The sequence below is a fragment of the Psammomys obesus genome, unplaced genomic scaffold (genome assembly GCF_907164565.1).
Source record: "Psammomys obesus unplaced genomic scaffold, mPsaObe1.curated_primary_1811, whole genome shotgun sequence".
Lineage (NCBI taxonomy): Eukaryota > Metazoa > Chordata > Mammalia > Rodentia > Muridae > Psammomys > Psammomys obesus.
Window position 1 is genome coordinate 5,541,995 of NW_026596120.1, and position 22,661 is coordinate 5,564,655.

Genomic DNA, 22,661 nt, shown 5'->3' on the forward strand with positions numbered 1-22,661 from the left:
GTGTGTGTGTGTGTGTGTGTGTGTGTGTGTGTGTGTGTGTGTGTGTGTGCAATGCCTGAGGAGGTCAGGAAGAGGACATTGGAGGCCCTGGAACTGGAATTAGAACCGGTTGTTGCTCGCATGGTGTGTAACAAAGGGAATTGAACCCAGGTCTTCTGGAAGAGCAGCCAGTGCTCTTAACCACCAAACCATCTCTCCAGCCCTGAGATATATTTCTAATACTTATAAGTCCACAAAGGAAATGATGAAAAGAATAATATTAGGTACCATCTTCTGAATGCTGGTTCTGTGCCCAGAACGGTGCTAGAAATTAGGTCTAATTTTAATCTCGTCTAATCCTCTCTGTTACGAGGTCACTATGGTATGTTACTTCCATTTCATAAAGTTCAAAGAGGTCAAGAAATTTAGTCATTCATAGATAACCAGTGTCAGAGCTATGACTCAAGTCTAGTCTGTCCTTTTACTTTAAAAAAAAATGTAAATAAATAAATAGCAGACTTGGATGGTCCCAAAGTAGTTAGGTATTATACATTGAATTATCCCCCCCCGAAAAAGACATATGGAAGCCCTAACTTGAGGACCTCAAAAATGCAACCTCACTTGTAAATAGGTTGGTTTGCAGGTATTGGTTTCCATAAGTTAAGAAGAGCTGAGGTCATACTGGAACAGGGTCCAATATCTCAGATTTGCTTAGAAGTATGCATCACTCACCCCACCAACATGAGAGGGTCAACTTCAAGAGCCTAGAAGACTTCATTTTAACAAGCCCAGCAGAGAGTTCTGGTGCAGACAGGTGACCAGCTCATAGAGAATGGGCTTAGACTTTCTTCTGAAGCTCCAAAGGCTGCAGGTTAGATGAGTGCTCAGGTTTCCTCCTGACCCCAGCATGTCTGCTGGTTTATCTTGAGTCCATTTGCCCTACTTACGCTGCTGCTCTGGCATCTTAGCACTCTCATCGTTCCTTTAACCTTTCCAACAAACACTGATGCCCTTTCTCTGTCTCTGGATTGTCTGAATCTGAGGAGCCTAATAGAATTATCTTAGCATGTGATAAGTAGATCCTATAGCTATCGCTATCGCTGCTAAAACTAACCCCCAGTACAAACAAGATTGTCAGCATTCTACTTTATCAGTCCTTCATCTGCCCTTGCTCTTAATCACTCTTGGATTTTCTAACTCAAGCCTCTGGGAAAAATGGGGATGGGTTTCAAGGCCTCTGGGAGCTCTGTAATGCATGTTGGCAAGTTCTCAGAGGTAAATCCACTGACAGGAAAAGTAGAAAATCATGGTTCCAGGCATCACCTGACTACCCAGATCACCTGACTGTGATTCCGATGTTCATTTTGATAATTCTAACAGGCACTCTTTGGTCATAGGCAGGTCTCAGGCAGCTTGAGTGGCTTTGAGCAATTCTGGTAGTGGTACCAACACATCTTTGAATCTCTACAAAACCCTATACAAAAATGGGTCAAACAATTAGATAACAAAACCAAACATCCATCAACACATTTCCAACCAAAATACGGTCAAGTTGTCTAACAAGGCCTGGTTGGCAAATGGGTGGAAATACTAGCATCAGGTCAGAAGAGAAAAAAACTGAGAAGTGTTTTTGGGAGAAGCTGAGGGCAACAGCCCCTAAGAGCAGACAGCATCCCTTCGAAGTTGGGATGCCTTTGAAACATGAAATCAAACATGAAAGATGTTCAGGGAATGGAGAATATCACCTTCTCTATCTGGAGAAATATACAGGTCTTGAAAAGGGGGTGTTGAAAGGGCTAGAGCAGACAAAAAGGCTGTAAGTTCTCAGGATACATCTACCAGGACAGGGTGAGAAACTGCTCTGAATGGACTCAAAAGAAGTACTATTCATGCCGTCTCGGGGAGCAAATGGGCAGGAAAGCTCAGAAGACAAGCCACCATGTTTAATGGCATGTTTAATTCAATAGAAGAGAGGCTCTGAAATTGGAAATGGTTTCCTGAAATTCAGCTCTTTCCATAAGTTCAAGAAAAATAATTTCACATAAAAATGAATACCAAGGAAAGAATGGAAGGGGCTGGAGAGATGGCTCAGCAGTTAAGAGCATTGTCTGCTCTTCCAGGGGTCCTGAATTCAATTCCCAGCAACCACATGGCAGCTCACAAACATCTATAATGGGATCTGATGTCCTCTTCTGTCATGCAGGCGTACGTGCAAATAGAGTGCTTAGATAGATAGATAGATAGATAGATAGATAGATAGATAGATAGATAGATAGATACATACATACATACATACATACATACATACATAGATACATACATAGATAGATACATAGATAGATCTTTTTTTTTAAAAAAAAAAAAAAAGAGGAAAGAATGGAAGTCAAGTCCCAGACAGCTCTTACAAGAAAAAAAAAAAATAAAAGAGAACTAATATACACAAGGAAAGTCTACCCCAGAATACAGCCATAAAGTAAACCAGAACTGTAACATCACTCATTAGCTCAGTTAGAAAGCAATGTGCAAATGATGCAAGGCATAAAAGAGCAGCATTTACTAGAATCATAAAAACTTAAATTCCAAAAACAACTTAAAAGAAAAGTCATTTTAGAAATCATGACTAAATTATATAGAACATGAAACCAAATACACAATGAAAAAAAAATGCAGATGAAAAAGATACAACATTAAATAAAAGGGAAAAATAATTTGAGAAAAAATAACAAATGTCAAAGATGAGCAAAGACAGTTAAACATCCAGAAAACAGGAGCCCCTAAAGGAAGAAGGCAAAACACACGCATTACCTTTCCCTTGCTGTGACAAAACGCTTGAGAAAAACCACTTATAGGCGGTTATCTGGCTCATGGTTGCAGAGTTCAGGCTGTGGTTATCTGGCTCTCCTGCTTTAGCCTAAGGTGAACCAGAAAATCATTGCAGCAAGAGCATGTATCAGAGCAGGCTGTTTACCCCATGATAGCGAGGAAGAAGAAAGAGAGAATAATTTTGGATTATAAACGCCTTCAACATCTTACTTCCAACTGACTGACTTCCGCTAGACCCCCTGCTTCGCCTATCCCTCTCAGCCACGAGTTCATCCAGGGATTGTTAATCCATTCATGAAGATAGCACCCTCATGAACCAACCACCTCTGGCCATCACTTAGGATGGAGCAGGAGTTTGAGAGCAATACTTCATAGTCAAGCCATAAGAGCAAGCAAACAGCAAATTCTAAGTGGAGAGACCTTTCCTGGAGTAAACGGGTTTGGAACTGCTTAGAGAGCATACCTCGTGCCTACGACAGTCAGCCTCGAACAGACAGCACTGGACAAATGATAGTAATATTAATAAACTCCGAGGAAAAAGACCTCTGATCATCGACTAGAAAAGCAATGATTTACATTTCCATTACACTTTCAGGGGCAACTTCTCCTGTCGAAAGAAATAGAGTGATATATTTAAGATACTCAGAGAAAGTAAGTCAATGATTTTAGTTCCTGAAAAATTGACTTTCAAAATATAATGGGCACTGACTGTTATCAATATACAAGAACTCAGAGAATATGGATCCCATGAGATTTTCCTGAGGAATTTATTGAATAACAAGCTTCAGTCAAAATGACATGCGAGACGTTGACAGAAGGTCTGATGCTGAGCATTTGATACACAGTACTTGCAGAGCTAGGGCTAGGAACGTATTAATAGTCGCACATTCAGGCAATATTAAAAAAGGGCTGTTATCCATAGTTACTATAGGTTTTTGTAAACGGGAAGCTAGAATACAAAAGAGGTGTTAATGCAAAAGAATTTTAGCGTATGCAAAAATTAACATTTTGGGTAATTATTACGGTAGCAATAGCATTAGGCTGTATCTGTGCCACGTGCAATATGGGAGATAGCGAATGAATAATTGTGGGAAATTCTAATTATTTTTGACATGTCCTAAATAATTGGAAACTTGGACCTCAGGCAGAAGCATCTGTAAGAAGGCATGAGATATAGAACCTGAAACACCTAAGCAGCTGATAGTAGCAAACAGCGTACAGTGTTCCCAGCTCCGCATTTAATCATGTCAATTAGTATCCTAAAACTAGGGGTGAGGAGAGTACTTGCCCCATGGGCATGATGAAGTGCTACAAACCTGTATGTGTGTGTATATGTACATATATATGTATGCATGTATTTGTTTATTACTTATTTATTTTTATTTAAATAGAGGGCTTGATGTCAAACATTTACTTCTATTCCACTATACGTAGCGATCCTTAGTGTCCAGAATCTGGGTTTGAAATACCATTTTTTTTTTCACTAAAAGAATACTTACTTGTATCTGTTTGCTCATTGGGAATTGCAAAATATTGAAATTCTAGCTTTAGAATAATTTTATTAGACAGGACATTTTTAAAGAGGCATGTCATTCATTCAGCTGGTGTATTCTGTGGTTAAGTATTCCTTATCAGTCAGTGGCTGCTAGGACCACACCAAGAGAGATAATCAGGTATATAAAGAGAGCTTGGATTTGATCCAACTGGGAAAAAAATGCCAGAAACGCCAGGGGCAGAAGAATATCTAAGTTTCACTTGAGCGCCAATCAGCAAAATCCAGACTATGGGAAGTGCTAAAGGTCAACTAGACCATCAGCAGGTAGACCGGAACACACACACATATACACACATACACGCACACACACAAAAAGACAGTGTTGGGGAGGAGCCCGGGAATCAGAAGGCATATACCTTTTTATTAGGGGGCAAAACAAACTGTAGTGTGGAGGAATGCACTATGGGCGATAAAATTATGATGCATACTGAAGGCCGTGGTTAATATAAAAATCGGGATATCAGTTCTCTATGGGAAGGAGACACTTTGATGAGGACAAAACACAAGTGAGGGATTTTGCGGTGGACGATCAAGTTATATTTCCAAGCAGACATGGCTTCTTGTGTTATAGAGATTATTAACCTTTGTGTGAGCTTTATAAGGTTTGCCAATTCCCCGTTTCTCTCTGTAATGAAAATACTTTAAAAATACAATCAAGTGTGCTCACATGGTAACACAAGGCCCTGAGTTTGATGCCCATCACTAGGGGAAAAAAAAAATGAATGCGATAAAGTTCTTGCCGTCAAGGAGGTCAGGGTCTAGAGTGGGAAATCATGTTATAAACAATAACTTTTGAGGCAATATGACAAATGTTTTTAGACGGGTGTGTACACCTGGTTGTCAAAGCGGTGTGGAGCTGAAACAATTCAGCAGGCCAGGTCTGGAAAGGCTCCTGGGAGGAGGAAACACAGTGCCTCAGCTACTAGGGATAGCCTTCTCCAGAGGGACAAATGCAGAGACTAGAGTGATCACAGGTCACCTGGCACTGGCTTCCTCTAGACAATCCTGGGCCCCTTGGTGTTTATTCTGGGATTTGTTGCTTCTTTTGTGGCCCTGCGGTTGTCTAGGACAGTGTCTTCTGAGAGAATGGAGTGTACAATCGTTGGCCAAAAGGGCATATTATTACACGATTATGTGAATGAACTAACGTCACTGATGTCTCCTGCCTTTCCCTTGTTTTAAAACTAGAACATCACATATGATCTGAAAAAAAAAAAAAATTTCATCCTCAACTTTTCTTCAGCTGTGTAGGCAGAATCCCACCCAGCCACCATCTCCGCAAGCACACTTCACAGCCAGGATTCCTCCTTCAGCCAGGGAGCTGAGGAATGGAGGAATTTCCAGAAACCTTCCTCCTACCTGAACCCAACACACCAATCCCACAAAATGGCCCATTGCATGCTTAACCAACAAGGCAAGACAATGACTATCTGATGATAAAATCTGACATATCCAAAGAGAAGAGGAAGGACACATTTTATTAGGCTACATTTCCTGAGAACCAAACAAAAAGGGTGTGAGTCGTATATTAGAAACAAAGAACAATTGGGTGTGTCCAGGTCTGGTTGTCCTCTGCTATCCCTGTTCCTAGATGTTCTGTAAATAGTACTTTGGACGTCTAGGAACAGGGCCAGCAGAGGGGAGTTCAGAAAGGCAAGAGCCAGAGCATGTGGTACCTGGGTATTCAGCAGGAACCTAAAGGCTGAGAGTCAGGCTGGCATCTAGGCCAGCATTCTGTTATCCTTCTCACCCACCTGGCATCCATTCCTCACTATCTCTGCTGGCAAGCTGGCACTAGAAACTAAGCATAGCCTGGGAATGCAGTTAAGAGTGGGTTAGAAAAGACGTGAGACTTGAAAAGTCACGGGCTTCCAGGCTCATTGATTTATAAGATGGGGCTACAGCACCCACCTGTGCTGTTAAGGAGAAAACAAGATAAATGGGAATACTTAGGAATGAGTGAGGAGTAGTGTGCTCCTGCGGACCTGACCTGGAGACTAGTGCTTTCCTTCTCTAGGTCCTGGCGAGCATGTTATCCTTTAAATGAAACCCGTTCACCAGGCCAGTGCATCACAGACTCCTAGAAAGGACAAAATTTTCCTCCACAAGCCAAGACCTGATGCTTTGCTAATCCAAGATCAGATATTCATCATCTCAAACCAAGTATGTCATCATTGAAGACAATATAAAACCAGCATCAAAGGCCATTGTATTGATGTGGGCCCATGGCCAAGTAGGCTTTTCTTCCACCTGTCCTCATCCTTAATATATATAACTTTATGGATATGAAAAGGCATTCTTATTCCCTTCCTGTCTAAGGTTTGTGTCACAGGGATGGCAGTTTGTATCCCAAAGAGACACTGTTGTGTACCACACATACCTGATCCTCCATTGGCTGCATGGCTTGTTGAAAAATAAAGAGTCCCTATAAATAAATAAATAAATAAATAAATAAATAAATAAATAAATAAATAAATAAATAAATAAATAAATAGATACATAAATACATAGATAGATAGATAGATAGATAGATAGATAGATAGATAGATAGATAGATAGATAGATAGATAAAGAAATAAATAAAGCCAGGGATGGTGGCTCACACCTGTCATTCCAGCACTTGGGAGGCTGAGGAAGGATGATTGCTGTGAGTATGAAAGTCACCTGGGCCACAGAGTGACTTCCAGGCCAGCTGGTTAAATAACAGGACCCTGTTCCAACAACAACAAAAGGCTAGGACTCCCTAACCCTACTGAATCAAAATCTACAGTCTTTGAGATCACAAATTGGAACAGAGATCTCTAGGTGATTTGACTCACCAGGCAAGCTTAAGGAAATGCTGTGAGCTGGGAAAGAAGTGGTTTAACCTCTCAAATCATTGTTACTTGGCTTCTGTGTCTCTATCTTGCACTCGTTTGATACCTAACACAATAGAAACATATGCTAAGAAACAAGCTCACAAAGGTCTCAAAACCAGAGTCAAGGGCCAGAGGTATGGATGTCTTATTCTGCTGTGGCTTCTACAACAAAATACCATAGACTAGCTGGCTTCAAAAAAACATAAGTGTATGTTATCACTGGTCTGGAAAGAGTGAATGCCAGCATTGCCAGGTTTTGGTGAAGCCTCTTCTCCTGGTAGAGAGAGAGTGCAAGCTTCTTCTGAGGACACTAATCACAACATGGCGACCCAAGCTTAGATCCTCATGACACACACTGATGACCTCATGACCCACACTGATGACCTCATAACACACTGATGACCTCATGACATCCCACTTGCTCCTCACAGGCTCTATCTCCACTTAACATCACACTGAAGCAAGGGTTTTATCCAACACAGGAATCTGAGAAAGAAAAACAAAACAAACAAACAAACAAACAAAAAAAAAACCCTTGAGTCCATACTAGGAGACAGTGGAGCTTTAAAGGGGTAGTTGGAGATGGGTCTTTGCTTCTCATCCATCTGTGAAAAGTTAGTTAGACAAGGCACAAACACCAACAAACTTTATGTCCATTGCTTTGGGCAATTTAAAATGAACAAAGCTTAATGACACACAGTAACCCAAGCTTCAACCCACAACAGAGACTGGAGGTGTCCCTGTGACCAAGTACTTCCGTTGTCAGGGCAGATGGGTACCAAATTTTGCTCTAGGATCTTTGGCCAAAAGAGAAAATGCATTTGCTAATGCATTGGCCTCTCCTAGTTCCCATGTGTTAAACCTCATGTTGAGCCCCAGCTTTCAGTCATTCCTGAAGTGCTTGTTCCTTTAGAAATGAGGAAAGTCACTGTTTTCCCCCCAAGAGCTCAACATTTTGTCTCAGTGCATCATCAGCTTTCAAGGGAAGCAAAGCTAGCCATAGTCAAATGCCCCATGGGGAACTTCCCTCCCCAAGCACATTCCAGAGCCCTAATGAGAAAAATAACACATTTTGCAAAATTTGCTATGGAGGATTATTTTTTGTAGATCAAAAGATTTTTCTTGCTTTTTAATAATTCAGGTAACCTTGGAGATCCAGCTGCTTTTCAGATATTGCTTAGCAATGAAGAATCAAAAAGTTGCTGCTTCCCTGGTTTCACTCAGTCATTCTACTAGCCAAGTGCACTTAATCTGTCTCTATGACAGACTGAGAGATGTGAGAAGAGTCCACGGTCACAGCTCAGGTCTGCTGGGGTCCTTTGAGCCTTTATTTGTCCTTGCTTTCCTGGCGTCTTTATTGATTTAACAATCATTTATTGAGTACAGTATAAAGATGTACCAAATACTATACACAGATAAAAGGAGTAGCCTGCGCTCAAGGATGCTGCAGGCTGGAAACAGAGCTTTCCATCCTTTCACAGAATGCTTGCTCTACTTCTGCAGGTGCTTGCCTCTACCTTGCACTAGTTTGGCACATAAAATCAAAACATGGTAAGAAACAAGCGAGTGAGTGAGTAAGGGAGGGAGTGAGTGAGTGAGTGAGTGAGTGAGTGAGTGAGTGAGTGAGTGAGTGAATGACTGGGTGAGAGAATGGGTGAGTTAGTGAGTGAAGCACAAGGTAATTCTTAAACACCTTATGCCATGTCATCATCACTCTTCCTGGGATTGCCATTGTCTATAACACAAGCTCAAGTGGTCCGTTTTTATATGATAAAGGCTCTTAGCCTCTTATCCTCAGGAAACTCTCATGCATTGTCTGTGATCCAACTTTCTCATTCTTCTCTGGAACTCGTTCAGAGCCTACTTCTGAATAATATTATCCTATACCAGAAACTCAGCAGGGAATCTACTGAGTCCATCATATATGGCTAACTGGGCAAACCAAGATGATGGGGAACACAGGGCTTCACACTTACCTTCATGCAACAAGGTCATGCTTTTTGGGGTTCACTCTACTACAGAATAGTCAATGGGCATCATGGTGCTTCCTAGGAGTTACACATTGCAAAGGCTGCCCACCTCTCTGAAGTATTAGAACACCATTATGTTTCAGGTGGGGGTTTTCTCCCCTCCCATCCCTTAGCTCCCAGAATAATGATTCATGAGACTTATTAAATATTATACAAATATCTAGGCCATATAGCTAGGCTCTTCTCTGACTAACTCATAACTTAAAATGCCCTATTATACTAATTTACATTCTTCCAGGGGGCTGGTTACCTGAGCTCAGGCACCATGCACCCATCTTCTTCACAACTTGGTGGGCTCAATCTCACACATCTGGCTCTATCCCAGAATCCCTTCTACCTGCCAGAAGCCCCACCTATTTCTTGCCTCAGCCATAGGCCATAAGTTTTTTGATTGACAGGTGTTGCATCCATACAATACACAAGAGAGTCCTTCTACAGACCTCTCTCTCACTCATCATTCTCTGCTAGCCCCTACTCCATAATTTTTAATCAACACAGATGTTCAGGGCACAGGGTCTACTTCAGGGCCCATGAATTCCAATGCTACACCAAATGTCTGAATGGCATCTGTGTTCACCCTCACTGTTGATCCCCACTCTCACTTAAACAAGGACGGAAACATCAGCTCAAACAACACATTTTAAAAATCAAATAAGTAGTTCCAGGCCTGGTGGCAAAGGCATGTAATCCCTCATACATGAGAGGCCAAGGCAGGAAAACCACAAAGTTCAAGGCAAGCATAGGCAACTTACTGAGGCTGCCCCATCTCAAAATAAAGGTTAAAAGAAGGCTAGGAGCTCCTACCTGGTATGAATGACGCCTTGGGTTTCATCCTCAATGCCATGAAAAATAGCATCTGAATAGCAAGTCAAAGTTTAAAAGACTCCAATGTATGTTTAGTGAATATCCGTGACAAACGTGAGACTTGGGTAGATTAATAACCGGACCATCAGTTGTACAGTAGAGCTACTATTCATGCCCCATGTCGTCTTGTCTTGGTAAAATCGGCACAGCCTATCCAGAAGGAGATGGATGGTTCCATTTGGATTGAGTTCTAATGTATACACACTACACACACACACACACACACACACACACACACACCTAGAAATTTAGCCTTTAATGGTTTGCTCTAATGGCAATATAAAAGAAGTTACCACCTTTTAAGAACATTAAAAGAATGTTCTTAACACAACTCTTGATTTGTGTTTGACTTAAATAACCCTGTTTTGTCATTGTTTATTTCTCAGCACACTGAGAAACCTGGTAGACATTCCCTGGGCCTTGCTCGTACCCTTAGAGCCGTGACCACAGTGGCATCCCTAAGACATTGTTGGCATGCTATCGCTTAGACCTCTAGAAATCAAGTTGACCAGGTTTTCCTTGCTCTTATGTCAGTCATTAAAAAGCTTTTCCACAGATTTTCATGGGCCTGTGCATATGACAAGACATGACATGACACCATGTCCTCCCACCCTGGCTCAGGAGAGGCTGCAGCCCACAAGCAAAAAGGAGCCCCAAAGCCTGCTTTTAGAGAACTCTGCCATGCCTGATTCTGCCTTGATAACTTACCTTCTTAGGGAGATGATAGTGGTGGACTCAAAGTTTCGGGGGGGATGGAGGGGGGATGGAGAGATGGCTCAGCCATTAAAGGCTAGGCTCGCAACCAAATTTGCAAAGAGAGACTTGGGTTATGTAAAATCATAATATCTTCAGGCCCTGATCCCTTCATCCATAAAATGAAGGAAATAATCAGCTAATGAAAATTAATAGAATATCATCAAGGGCTTTCAGATCTGTATATATACTTACAAGATGTGACAGCAAAGCTAGTCACTGAACAATAATTTCTTCCCCGGTCATCTACTGGCCTCACCAGACACTCATCTTAAAGAAGCCAACCTTCCCATTTGCAGACTGGCTTACAAATCTTGCCAGCCATTTTCCTCTCAGCATAAACAGGCCGTGCTCATAGGCATCTCCAACTACACTGCTTCTTTACTGTCAAGTGATTTGTAGTCAGAGCGAGCCAGAGATCCTCCTCTACCCCCACTTCCTGGGGCATCATGGGAGTGAAAGAGCTATACTAAAACTATGGGTGGTTCCTACAGTCACTCCCCTGTATCTTCTGATACCCCAAGTACCTGTGGGTGGCTGCAGATCTTGACAAGCCAACCAGTGTCAACTTCTTCCCTTCTTCTTCCTTTCCCTTTTCATTATCACTTTTCAGAAAGTTGATGAAGTGAAATACTCTCTGGCAAAGAAAATAATATAAGTTTAAAAGTCATTTCTAATGCAATGGTGGAATAATTTCACTACTTTCTTTCAGTAAACAAATAATAATAATGATGATGATGATGATAATAATAATAATAATGCAGCATGAGGCCCCCTCTGGGGGGATTTCATCATTGATAGATTAGAGGGAAAGGCAATGGCTTCAGATGAACAGGTTTTCCTTTTAGCTGGTTAGAGCACTTTGGGATGAAGAGACGAGAAAGACAGGTGCTAGACAATAGAATAAACCTAGCAGCAGCTCATTTGCATAATTTTGTATAAAAGTGCACTGATGTAGGAAGCATAAAGTGACTGCACTGAATATTGAAAATGAAGAATCTTGGAAAACAATCTCTGTTGACTACCCAGTTCTGAAATAGCTGAGCGTTTTATGGAATACCTTTTCCTCCTTTGTGGAAATGACTGGTGTTTTAAGCTCTCCCCAACCCCACTCCCATGCCATGTGGTATGGCATAGTGTGGGGTGGGGTAGGGTGGGGTGGTGTGTGTGTGTGTGTGTGTGTGTGTGTGTGTAAAGTCCTGTACAAGTTTTAGAAAACACACTTTTATACTATTATGCTATATATATATATATATATATATATATATATATATATATATATATATAATGTTTACACTATTATACTTTTATACTATTGTTCTAGGTAATTCCTCAAAGTGTGTTCTCTAAAGAGACTAACCATGGGGTGGGGGCTGGAGGGAGCAGAGGTATGCTCCCATTGCCCTCTGACAGTAGCCCCTTTGCCATTCTTACGTGATGAAAGGCTGTCTGGAGGGCCACAACAGCGTGTAGAGCAAAGATTACAAACAGCAATTTTTGCGGGCCCAAATTGCTTCCCAAATGAGGGAGCGAGAGATTTAAAGGTGGACATAACTATCTGTCTGAGCAGTGTGCAAAGGTTTCTGCTGTGTGAGAAATGAAAGTCTGGCTTCCCTTTGACAAGCATTCCTTAACAGGCCCACCAGATATCTGAAGCCCATCTTAACGCATTCAGGTCCTCCACTGACCACCACATTACCGGCATGGTGTGGCCCCGTCTCTAGGCTGCTCACCAGTCCTCAGGCCTATGGGGTGAGTCAAGAATCATTCAGTCAAGCCTGGTGGGTACTGTTGAGCTAAAAATCTGGGGGATCTCACTTCCCAGCTTGAAGGGAAGGCAGTTTTTAAATTCCTGCACCAAGAAGCGTTTCTCTTCTTCTCTGCCTCTTGTTGCTGATGTTGGCTTCTTCTTTAAAAAAAGAAAAAAAAAATACATTTTTTTTTATTGTTGCCAATATCTTTAACCATAAAATGGACTTAGAAAATATAAAAGTGATGTGTCCTCACAAACTGCTGTGTTTTGAAGTTTTGGATATTAGGTCTGTGCTTTATAGCTCAGGGGAGTAGAATAAAAAAAAAATACTAAGAAGCAATTAGAGCCATTACCAGCAAATCAGAGTGTCAGGCAACTGGGGAAGAACAGAGTGTGGGAGCCGAAAGTGGCCTAAGGAGCCGGCAGCCAACATTCCCCTGCAGAAGGAGACACTTCCCTCTGATCCGCTCAGCAGCTGGGGGCTTCCCAGAGGAACGTGACAGAAATAATCCTCACACAACAGATCTGTTTTAAATAGCTCTCAGATGTTCCTAGAGTAGGCTAAAGGTGGGAACCCTGTCCTGAGGTGACCCAGCCAGCCCTCACTGTGCCGTGACTTGGTGAAATCCTCCCTAACCAATGGAGGTAGTCCTGAGATGCCATTCACTCTGGCAGAACCTCTGGATGGGGTGACCATTACCGGCCAGATCTATTCGTTTCTGATGTTATCTGGTCCACCAGAGTCGATGCCAGTCACTTCTAGTCTGTGACAATTCTCTCAAGAAATGTGCTGAAAACCCATTTACAGTAAATTACAACCTATTTGGCTCTAAGGGTTTTCAGGAAAGCAGGTGCCTAAGGACACAGGATTTGGCTTAAGTCTTGAATCTGGTCAACCTCCCTGGGTGCTAGTGAAGAGAATCCACCACACCCCATTCTTCCTCCCTCAGCCCAAGGTCATGGGTCATGACCCTCTTCCGGCCTTGGGCTGGGAGACTCTTTGAGGCTGTGCAGTAAACCAAGTTTTCAATGCTGACTCAGCAGATTCTGTGCCATGCGCAAGCACAGATGAACCATAGTAAAATTGGTCATTAATTCAAAGAAAAGGGAATCTCCCATCCCGGGGAGATGGCTTAGTCAGTAAAGTATTTACTGTGCAAACATGAAACCCTGAGTTCTATCCCCAGCACCTGGCATGCCCCTGTAATCTCAGCCTGTAGAGACAGAGGGATGTCTAGAGCTCACTGGCCAGCTAGTTTGACCAAACTGGTGAGCCCTAGGGGGTAGTGAGAGAACCTGTCTCGAGAAAGGAAGAGGGGAAAAAGAGAGAGAGAAAGTGGAAAGCCATTAAAAACAGCTGCTGTCCACCTCCTGCCCCCACCTGCCCGCATGTACGTGTGCCTCACGCACGCAGCCCTCTTATTTTTCTTACACAGTGGGGATGCTACTGTTTTCTGCCTTCATCATGGCGTGACCCGTCTCTCTGTCTTAACTAAGCAGGAGCAAGTGAAAGACGATGATGTGGAATGTATTGTAAACCAAGATGAACTCGCCATGAACTACCAGGAGCAAAGCCCCTCGCCCAGCAGTCCTGCCACTAAGCTCGCTCTGGACCAGAAGTCTTCACTCCAGACCCCAGGCAAGGAAAACATCTATGAGGGAGACCTCGGCCTGGGAGGCTATGGACTCAAACTTGAGCAGACTCGGGGTCAACCCCAGATGGACTAATTGGTACAATGAGTGCAGATGTAGTCACTGGGTAATGCAAAACCACTGAGGAATGCCAACAGCCAAGGAGGTGGTGCAGAGAGAGAGACGCACAAAGGGTATTAAGAACAGAAATTGGACTGAATCAAAACCTTGTCACTTGTATCCTCCCGTGCCTTCAGAAATGAGAATTCATTACCTTCCCTCCATATTATGCAACCTCATTTAATTATCTGACAGCCATTTTTTACTGCTGGATTGGGGGCCAGGGGAATCAGGTCTAGCTGCTATTGGGATGAACCATATGCGCTGGGCCTGCAGGGGGCTCCTCCTGTTCCTCAGACAGCTCCCCAGGCCCTTCGTGTGGATTTTGGATTCTCTTCCATTAATTATGGAACATTAATAACATGGAAAAAATACTCCTGAGCATAAGCGATAAGGCTTATCTCTTAGGACTTGACTTGTTCTACTTGACTGTAGGGCTGGCTACATACAGAGCCCAGTGAGTGTGCAGTGCCCACTATTGATGGCCTCAGAGAAATCAGGAGTCGGGAGCCCTGTTGTCCTTGCTGGCACTCTCCCCATACTGTTCCTCCCCCTCCTCCAAGGTGTGTCTGTGTTAAGTGGAGGGCCTCTAGCCAGTTTAAGGGGACTCTTTCGGGGGGGGGAAAGCTGGTTTCTTTCCCACATTCTCCGTTTCACTCAAATGCTGAGCCTCCTTTCCTTGTGTGCACAGGAACAACTTCCTGACACAGATTCCCTCTGCATGCTGGGAAGTCATATTTTGCAGCATGCCCTTTCCACATGGAGGAGATTGTGCAAGAGCCCTGACCTTTTCCAATTCCAATATTTGGTGACTGATTGGCAACAGAGAAGCCAGAAGAGTAGGGATGGTGGCATTTAGGCCACACTGAGGCACCAAGGACAAGCACCAATCAGGACCCACCCCCTTCCCAGCGTGGCTCATGACTGCATTGAAAAAACCAACACAATAGCTTTTAATTCAGCTGCATGACCTGTGCCTTTGAAGCCATAAGATACCTCAAGCCTAGTTTCTCTTGAAATGCAGATGTTACTGTTAGGCTCCAAAGAACAGGCTTCACACTTGGGAGCCTAAGACAGGAAGGATTTGCTTTTGAGGGTGACAGAGAATGGGTTCTTTCTCAGGCCCAAAGCCTAAAACAAATGCATGCTTCGCTGAGCACTTCTTAGGCCTTAGACTTGTGGTGTCAGGTATACTGCTCTGCATGTCAGTTTTCTTGCTTCCAAATACTGCGGGGAACTTTTATATTCGACTAAGTAAAACCTTGTCATTTCAGGTAAATATGGCAAGTAGAGGAGTTTTCTAATTTGACCTCATCCTAATAAAGTTTTGTTATGGTGTATGATTGTGTTGGCTGTAGTTTTATTTCAAGCCATCTCCCCTGACCAAGCTAATTGAGAGCTCAACAGTCTTGTCTTTAGAGATCTGGCTACAGCAGGTACCAGATGCGATGCATGGGTCCTCAGACTCGTGAACAGCCAAAGGAGCTGGAGCAGCAAGCCATTGAAGGAATAAAGAAATCTGGGAGGATGTCCCAGAGGAGGGAAACTGAGTCAAGCAAAGTATCGCACCCTCCTTTCATCTCCCCAGAGGTAAGCAGAACTTATGAAGAGCTAAAAAAAAAAAAAAAAGGAGATACTAAAGAAGGAAGGAAAATAGGTCAGAAGATGAGGGTTCATCTTATTTATGCCCACTTCAAGTGGAAGGAAGAGGTGTTTGCTTTGTTAAAACACACACACACACACACACACACACACACACACACCCCAGAGAAAGAAAAGAGGCTTCAAAATAGTCAAACAATAATGGAAACAGAGCAAGTAGAAGGAAGAGGAATCTGACCTACCAACCAGACGAAATAAAGTAAGGTGAGGAAGGAGCTGACTAAAGCCAGCACCAAGTCATGAAGAATGAGTTAGAATAAACCTAGGCTCTGCCTCCCAGATGGCTTTTTGCTTAGAGACAAACTCTCCTTCAAACCTACTGTCATGAATTACTGCTGACAAGGACAGTTGGGGATACCCCTTACCAGGCTGATCCCAGGAGTAGGATCCCAATTATGGCCCATCTGATATAAATATAAGACAGTGTCTCCATCTTGCTATATGACTCCACCAGCCTTCCTCCCTCTGAATCAGTCCAAGACCCTAGCAGAGGCTAGTGCACAGTTAGCGATTCATAAAGACAAGCCCTGTTATGCCACTGCTGTGAAGGATAATGAATTATGATCTTAAGCAGTGCCCCTTGCTTTGATTAGCAGCCTCATGACTGTGAAATTCAAACCTATTATTTACTGCCAGTTTCTAATGAATAATAAAGGCACAAGTGCTTTTATTCAAGCTACTAATATTTTCATTCATTCTTAGAGCTTGAAATGGGGTTCTCATTAATTAGAGGGCTGGATCTTCCTTGAACTTTTTAACATGGATGAGTACATCACACACATGTACATTTACACACATAGAGTTTGACTCACTACCAGAGCCTTTTTGGTTCTTCCCATAATTCTTGGATATGTCTGAGCAGGTCTGAAACCTAGTATCAAATGCTATTATGGTCTTTATTCATCATGAATTTTTTCAAAATTTCTTAGAGATCAATCTAAGAATATAAGTCAAAGCTGCAATTTCCTTTAATATCATGCACAGAGCTATTTTTTACAATGAAACTCAGAATTAAGGAAATTTTTCAATGCAGTCACATTTTGGAAATGGTACAAAGACACCCAGTGGATCCCAAGTTCAACTCGGAATCCTGAAATGAGGATATAGTTTAGAGAGAAGTAAAGAAACGTGAACAACCAAGCTGTCTGGCCAAGGTGTAGTCCTGCTGAGCGTTGACTCTGCTCTAGGCCCTCCTGCAGGGCTGTCCCACAAGTTATAAATCTGTCTCCAAGAGAGAGATTAGATTCCCTTTCTGGTAGACAAGTTCCTCCTCTGATTGTCACCAGCGCTCCCAGATTTTCTTCTCCCAGCAGGAGGTCCCTGGGGAAACTAATTTGTTGGTGTCCATTGTTTGAATAATATAATAGCCAAAGAGAAGGACGTAAGTGTCTCTTTAGAATGTGTTCGTTTCTGCCAGCCGGTTACATTTCCCCACTCTTTGCGTTTGTTGTTTGTTTCTGTTTGTGTTTTGTTTTTGAGGCAGGGTCTTTCTACTAAGCCCTGGTTGTCCTAGACCAAGCTGTCCCTGAACTCACAGAGATCTACCACTCTCTGTTTTAACAACTCAATGAAGTATAAGTGTGTCTAAAACAAATATAAGCAGAATACAAGAGGAAGCCAAGGTTAGAACTCATCCAGTTAGTATCTGGTACACAAGGGCCATTTCTGCATAGCTTCTTAGCTTTGGTTACTTTTGGAAGAGCTGGCATAAGGAACTCCATCTTGTTGGTTTGAGACAAAATGTCACTATGAAGCTCAGACTTGCCTCAAACTTACATTATCTTCAACTTCCCAAGTGCTGCAAATACAAGCAAGCACTACCATGACCACTATGCCTTCATTTTGTTTGTGACAATTCCCCCTCCCTTGTCTATGAACAATATTCCCTGAAGATATCACTGATTAACCATCAGGTTTGTTCTCTCTTGTGTCTCATTGCCAAGATAAAACTTACAGTTGGTTGGTGGATTTGAGCCCACATTGGAAAGGTAAGTGGCAGGTGTCAAGGAGCTGTTGCCATGAACCTTTTATGGCCAGTTTTAAGCAACTAAGAAGTCTAGAAGGAATGGCTCCTATGTCAAGCATTTCTAGAGACCATTCTGCTTCTTCTGTGGGTAGCATAGAAACATCTCAAAAATACTGTTCAGGCTCCTCTGTCAGAAGCCATACTTCTGAAGAATATTCACAGATGAGCATTGCATAAAGCTAAACAAACATGAAGTTATCAAGGGCAAACACTGTTGAAGAATGCTAACATACAGTAGTTACAAAGCTTCACAAAAGACAACCAACTGGAGTAGGACTGATTTCAAACTTGTATGCAAATGTCCAATGCCTATTTATTCATAGAAGTCTTTAACAATATAAGAAGCATGTATACATATATAAAAAAAAACAGAACAGCCATTATTGAACTATATAGAACCCATATATATACACTAATTTATATATAATATCTATTATGTATAACTATATTAATTTAGCTTCTGCTTTCAAAACAAAAGTTAGACTCTTTGGTTCAGTAAGATATAACCACAGGATTGATAATCAAAATTTTTGACCTCTTACATAGTCAAGGGACTGCTTCAATTACTACGAAAGATTGTATACAAGTAGACTCCATATGTACAGACACACAACTAAGCAAAAAGATATAGACCAGAGTTTCAAATCACAAAATTGTTCAAATGTTAAATTTGACTTTACTGAAGACTGCAATTTTTATTCTATGTATGTGAGAAATTACACATATTGAAAACAATTATTGAAACAACTTGATTGCCATCCTGACTAATAAATCATGGTACAACCATTTCATAAAGGAAAGTCTGACATGCTGATATAGACTGAGTTCCAAGACACAGTGTTAGAGTAACAAGGTTCAGCCAGAATGCATGCTGGGCTACCGTGAAGAGGACGATAGAGGTGGTTGGCTGCTAGGAACTGGAAGGAGTCACTTTTCGCTTTTGTCCCTTTTGAAGTATGCATACTGTCGACTTTGAATTATTCACTCAAAACAAAATAATAATTATGACTCTTATGAAATGATTCAAGGCAGAAAGCTAAGCCACAGTGGGAAATGGAGCACAAAGCTAGAAATGCTGTCATTTTCACCACCATCGTTGGGAGAATGTAAGCGTATGAGATACAGGCTGGGTGGTGATGGTGCACAGGTTTAACCCCAGCACTCTGGAGACACAGGCAGGCAGGTGAGGCCAGGACAGGCAGGGCTACACCCTGAGAAACAGAACAACCTCCCCTGCGAAGAAGAGTATGAGGTACAGCACCCAGAGCACCAAGCACCAACTCATTCAGCACTCAGACATGCCACTCTGCAAAAGCTCTTTGACTCATTGGCTACTGACTGAAAGTGTCCCCACTTCTCCAGTAATTAGCATTTTTTAAAGAAGTGGTTGCATAGGTGGAAACGTACAGGAGAAAGAAACTATAACTAGAACAGTATGCTGCTGACCCAGAAACAAGCAACAGGATCAGGAGAATCCAGCACAAGGTCCAGAAACAGACCTGTGACTATATTTAGAAACCTAGTTTATAAAACGTGGCATTTCAATTTGGGCTGGGGTTAAGTGGACTGATTGGTTTTTCAATTTAGAAAATGAAAGAAAGTTGAATGCTAACCTCCGATGCATGTCAAACAAAATTCCAAGTGACTGGAGTAATGTAAGAAGCAAAACAACAGGAAATTTAAAAGTAAATAAAACCTCAGAACATGCAGTGACCTTCCCATGTAGTCTTCCTGAGACAGAAACTAAAAGCAAATAACATTATGACTTAAAAATTTGAAACTTCCTAGATTAAAATATACAATAAAACCAAATTTGAAACCAAGAAACAACCTGGGAGAAAAATATAGACGTGCATATTATATTATATATGTACATATTGAGGATTATTCTCCAGAATATACAAATAATTCTTAACAATACATCAGAAAAATTCAAAAGGCTACCAGAATTTCTACTATTCAGAATTTCTATTTTTAGATAACTATACAGAAAACAAATAATTGACATTTATGCAGAAGGAAATGGGCAGAGTAACCCTTAGTGTGGCTGTCTGTTGCTGTCTGTTGCTGCGGTGTTGAAGGAAATCACAAAATACCCACAAATAGCAGAAGGGTTGTCTAAACTACCCCCATTGTGGGGAACACTGCAGCAATCGCACGCTGCAGCAATTAGCCCATCTACGTGCGCTCAGATGGAAATATTTCTAAAATATGATTGTTGGGGTTTAAATATGAAATATCCCCAGAAGAGCCTGTGTTGAGTGAAGCCTTGTAACCAGCTGGTGGTTCTCTTTTGAGAGGGAAGAAAATGTTAACAGGTAGGAAATAGTCTCTGAAGATATGCCCTTGTTCTTTCTCTCTCTCTCTTCCCCCTCCCTCCTTTCTTTCTTCCCTTCCTTCCCCTGTCTTTCTCCCTCTCCATGCTCTCTTCCTCACAGGTAGGTAGTGAATAAATTTACCCTCCATACCCTTGGATCTTGATGCTTGGCCTCCTCAAGGCCCAGCAACAATGGAGCCACTCACCCTTACTCTGAAATCACGAAAGCCAGAAGCCAAAATAAATTTTTCCTCTTTTTAGACTGCTCCTTCTCAGGTATTGAGCACAGTGACAATAAAGCCTGAATAACACAATATTGCATGTGAAAAGGAGTCTGGAGGGATGGAAGATTGAAAGGGGTCCATATTAGAGCTCCGAGAAGTAGTGAGGCTTTGGGTGTTGTTGTTTAATTTTTATAATGATACTATAATCATGATTTCCGTTTTTTTTTTTTAAATAATTTGAGAAGTTTAGGAAAACATGAGTAAAGTGATAATAGACAATAGATTGTTGAATTCTATGTCAGGTAAGGGAAAGCCATAAAAAGCATGTGAGGTTTCTCCTGAGAGTGAGCGCCCTTGGCTTCAAGATGGGGGAGGGGAGGTGTGACTAAGAAAGCAAGGTCTTGAAAGATGAGAGGCTTCCCAGATCCCTTGAGTCCTCTCCCACGGGGAGACCGAAGAACTAAATTACTAGAATACCGTGAAGGCATTCCAGCCCAAGGGGAGAATGTGGATAGCGACGGGGTGAGGGTCATCCAGAAAGTGATTCCACATGGTAAGCACACGGGTTGCTACGGTTTGAAGATGAGAAGTAGACGAACAGGAGACAGTTCTGGCCATGCAGAACAGACTAAGGAGGGGCACAACCCTGTGAGGACAGGGATTCGGGGAAGAGAACCTTTTGGACTGGATGGAGACGGCACGGCGTGCAAAGGATGGAGATGGTGAACTACCTAGGGCTCACCCAGTATGGGTGTTGCTTTCGCAGCTGAGAAGGAAGGTGCAGTAGGCGCTGTTCAGTGGCTGTGATAAAATACCATGACCACCAGCGACTTATAGAAGGAAGAAAGCTTATTTGGGCTTATGGTTGTAGAGGGAGAGTCCATGTTGGTGGGTGAGCCATGGTAGGAGGTGGCAGGAGAATGAAGCTGAGAGATCATGTCTTTAAACACAAACACAAAGCAGAGACTGAACCAGAAGTGTGTCAAGGCCATCAGACTCTCAAAGCCACCCCTATAGCAGAAGTTTTGGTTTCTTTAAAAACTCAGTCATGGTACATAAACAGGTTTTTGTTTCAATCCCAAGTGTGGGAGATGGAAGTGTTTTTAATTTGTCCACAGCTAATAACAGCCTCGTGTGGCTTGGAGAGGGGAGTGGTATTTGTCAGCTGCATAGTTCTGAGGACTGGAGAGGGTATAAATTCCAGAGCATAGAGAAGAGCTTGGAAGAACAGACAGAGAAAGAAGAAGGCTGCTGGTTCTGTTTGCTGTGTTTACAGTTACTGGTTTGCTGGACTGCTGGATACCCTGTTCACTGAGACTGGTATTTTCCCAAAGATTCCGATGACCCTAACAAGCCAGAAATAGCTAAAGAGAACCCGCTACCTCACCCCACTAACCTTCTTTCTCTCCTGCCTAGGGTTGGGGGATTCGAAGGGAGGTAGAAGCATTAAGAAACCAGTAAAATAATTTTAAAAGGACTCAACACAGTGACAACTCAGTGACAAACTTCCTCCAGCAACCTTCTTCTCCTTAGGGGTCCATAATCTCCCCCAAACAGTGCCACAAATTCGGGTTCAAGTGTCTAAACATCTGAGCTTATGACCATCACGGATAATGTCAGGAGGAGGCAGAGAAAAACAAGGTCCAGGTGAAGTTCAGAGGCGAAATACATACAGCTGTAACGGAAGGAATGTGACAGGAAGGAAAATACTGGACACCAAAATGACCCCCGGTCTACATACATACATAATGAATGGTGATTCTATCCCGTGGGAGAGGGGAGCTGACAGGAAGAACAGGTCCAAAGAAAAGCCAATCAATCTGGTTCTGAACAAGATGAAACAGAGGCTCCCACATAGCACCTCTAGCAATACTAAGGCGGTGTTTAAGTGGATTTAAAGTTTGAGTAGGGAGTTAGCGTATGGCTTAGTGGCAAAGCACTTGCCGAGTACATTCTGAGAAAGGTAAGGCATTGATCCCCAGCTCTACAGTAGCAATAATGGTGATGATAAAATTTTCGGTAAAAGTTCTGAAGCTGGAGATGGGGGTTTTAAGGGATGAGATGC

The 22,661-nt window shown here is 42.4% G+C and overlaps 1 protein-coding gene across 1 annotated transcript in view; it reads left to right on the top strand.

The window, feature by feature from the left end:
• Positions 1 to 15,707, top strand: part of Slc9a9 (solute carrier family 9 member A9) — a 505,533-nt gene extending 489,826 nt beyond the window's left edge. The window contains exons 14-15 of the mRNA XM_055629498.1: positions 12,509 to 12,614; positions 14,116 to 15,707. Coding sequence (XP_055485473.1) covers positions 12,509 to 12,614; positions 14,116 to 14,343 — 334 coding nt within the window. The 3' untranslated portion in view covers positions 14,344 to 15,707. The remainder of the gene's footprint in view (positions 1 to 12,508; positions 12,615 to 14,115) is intronic.
• The last annotated feature ends 6,954 nt before the right edge of the window (positions 15,708 to 22,661 follow it).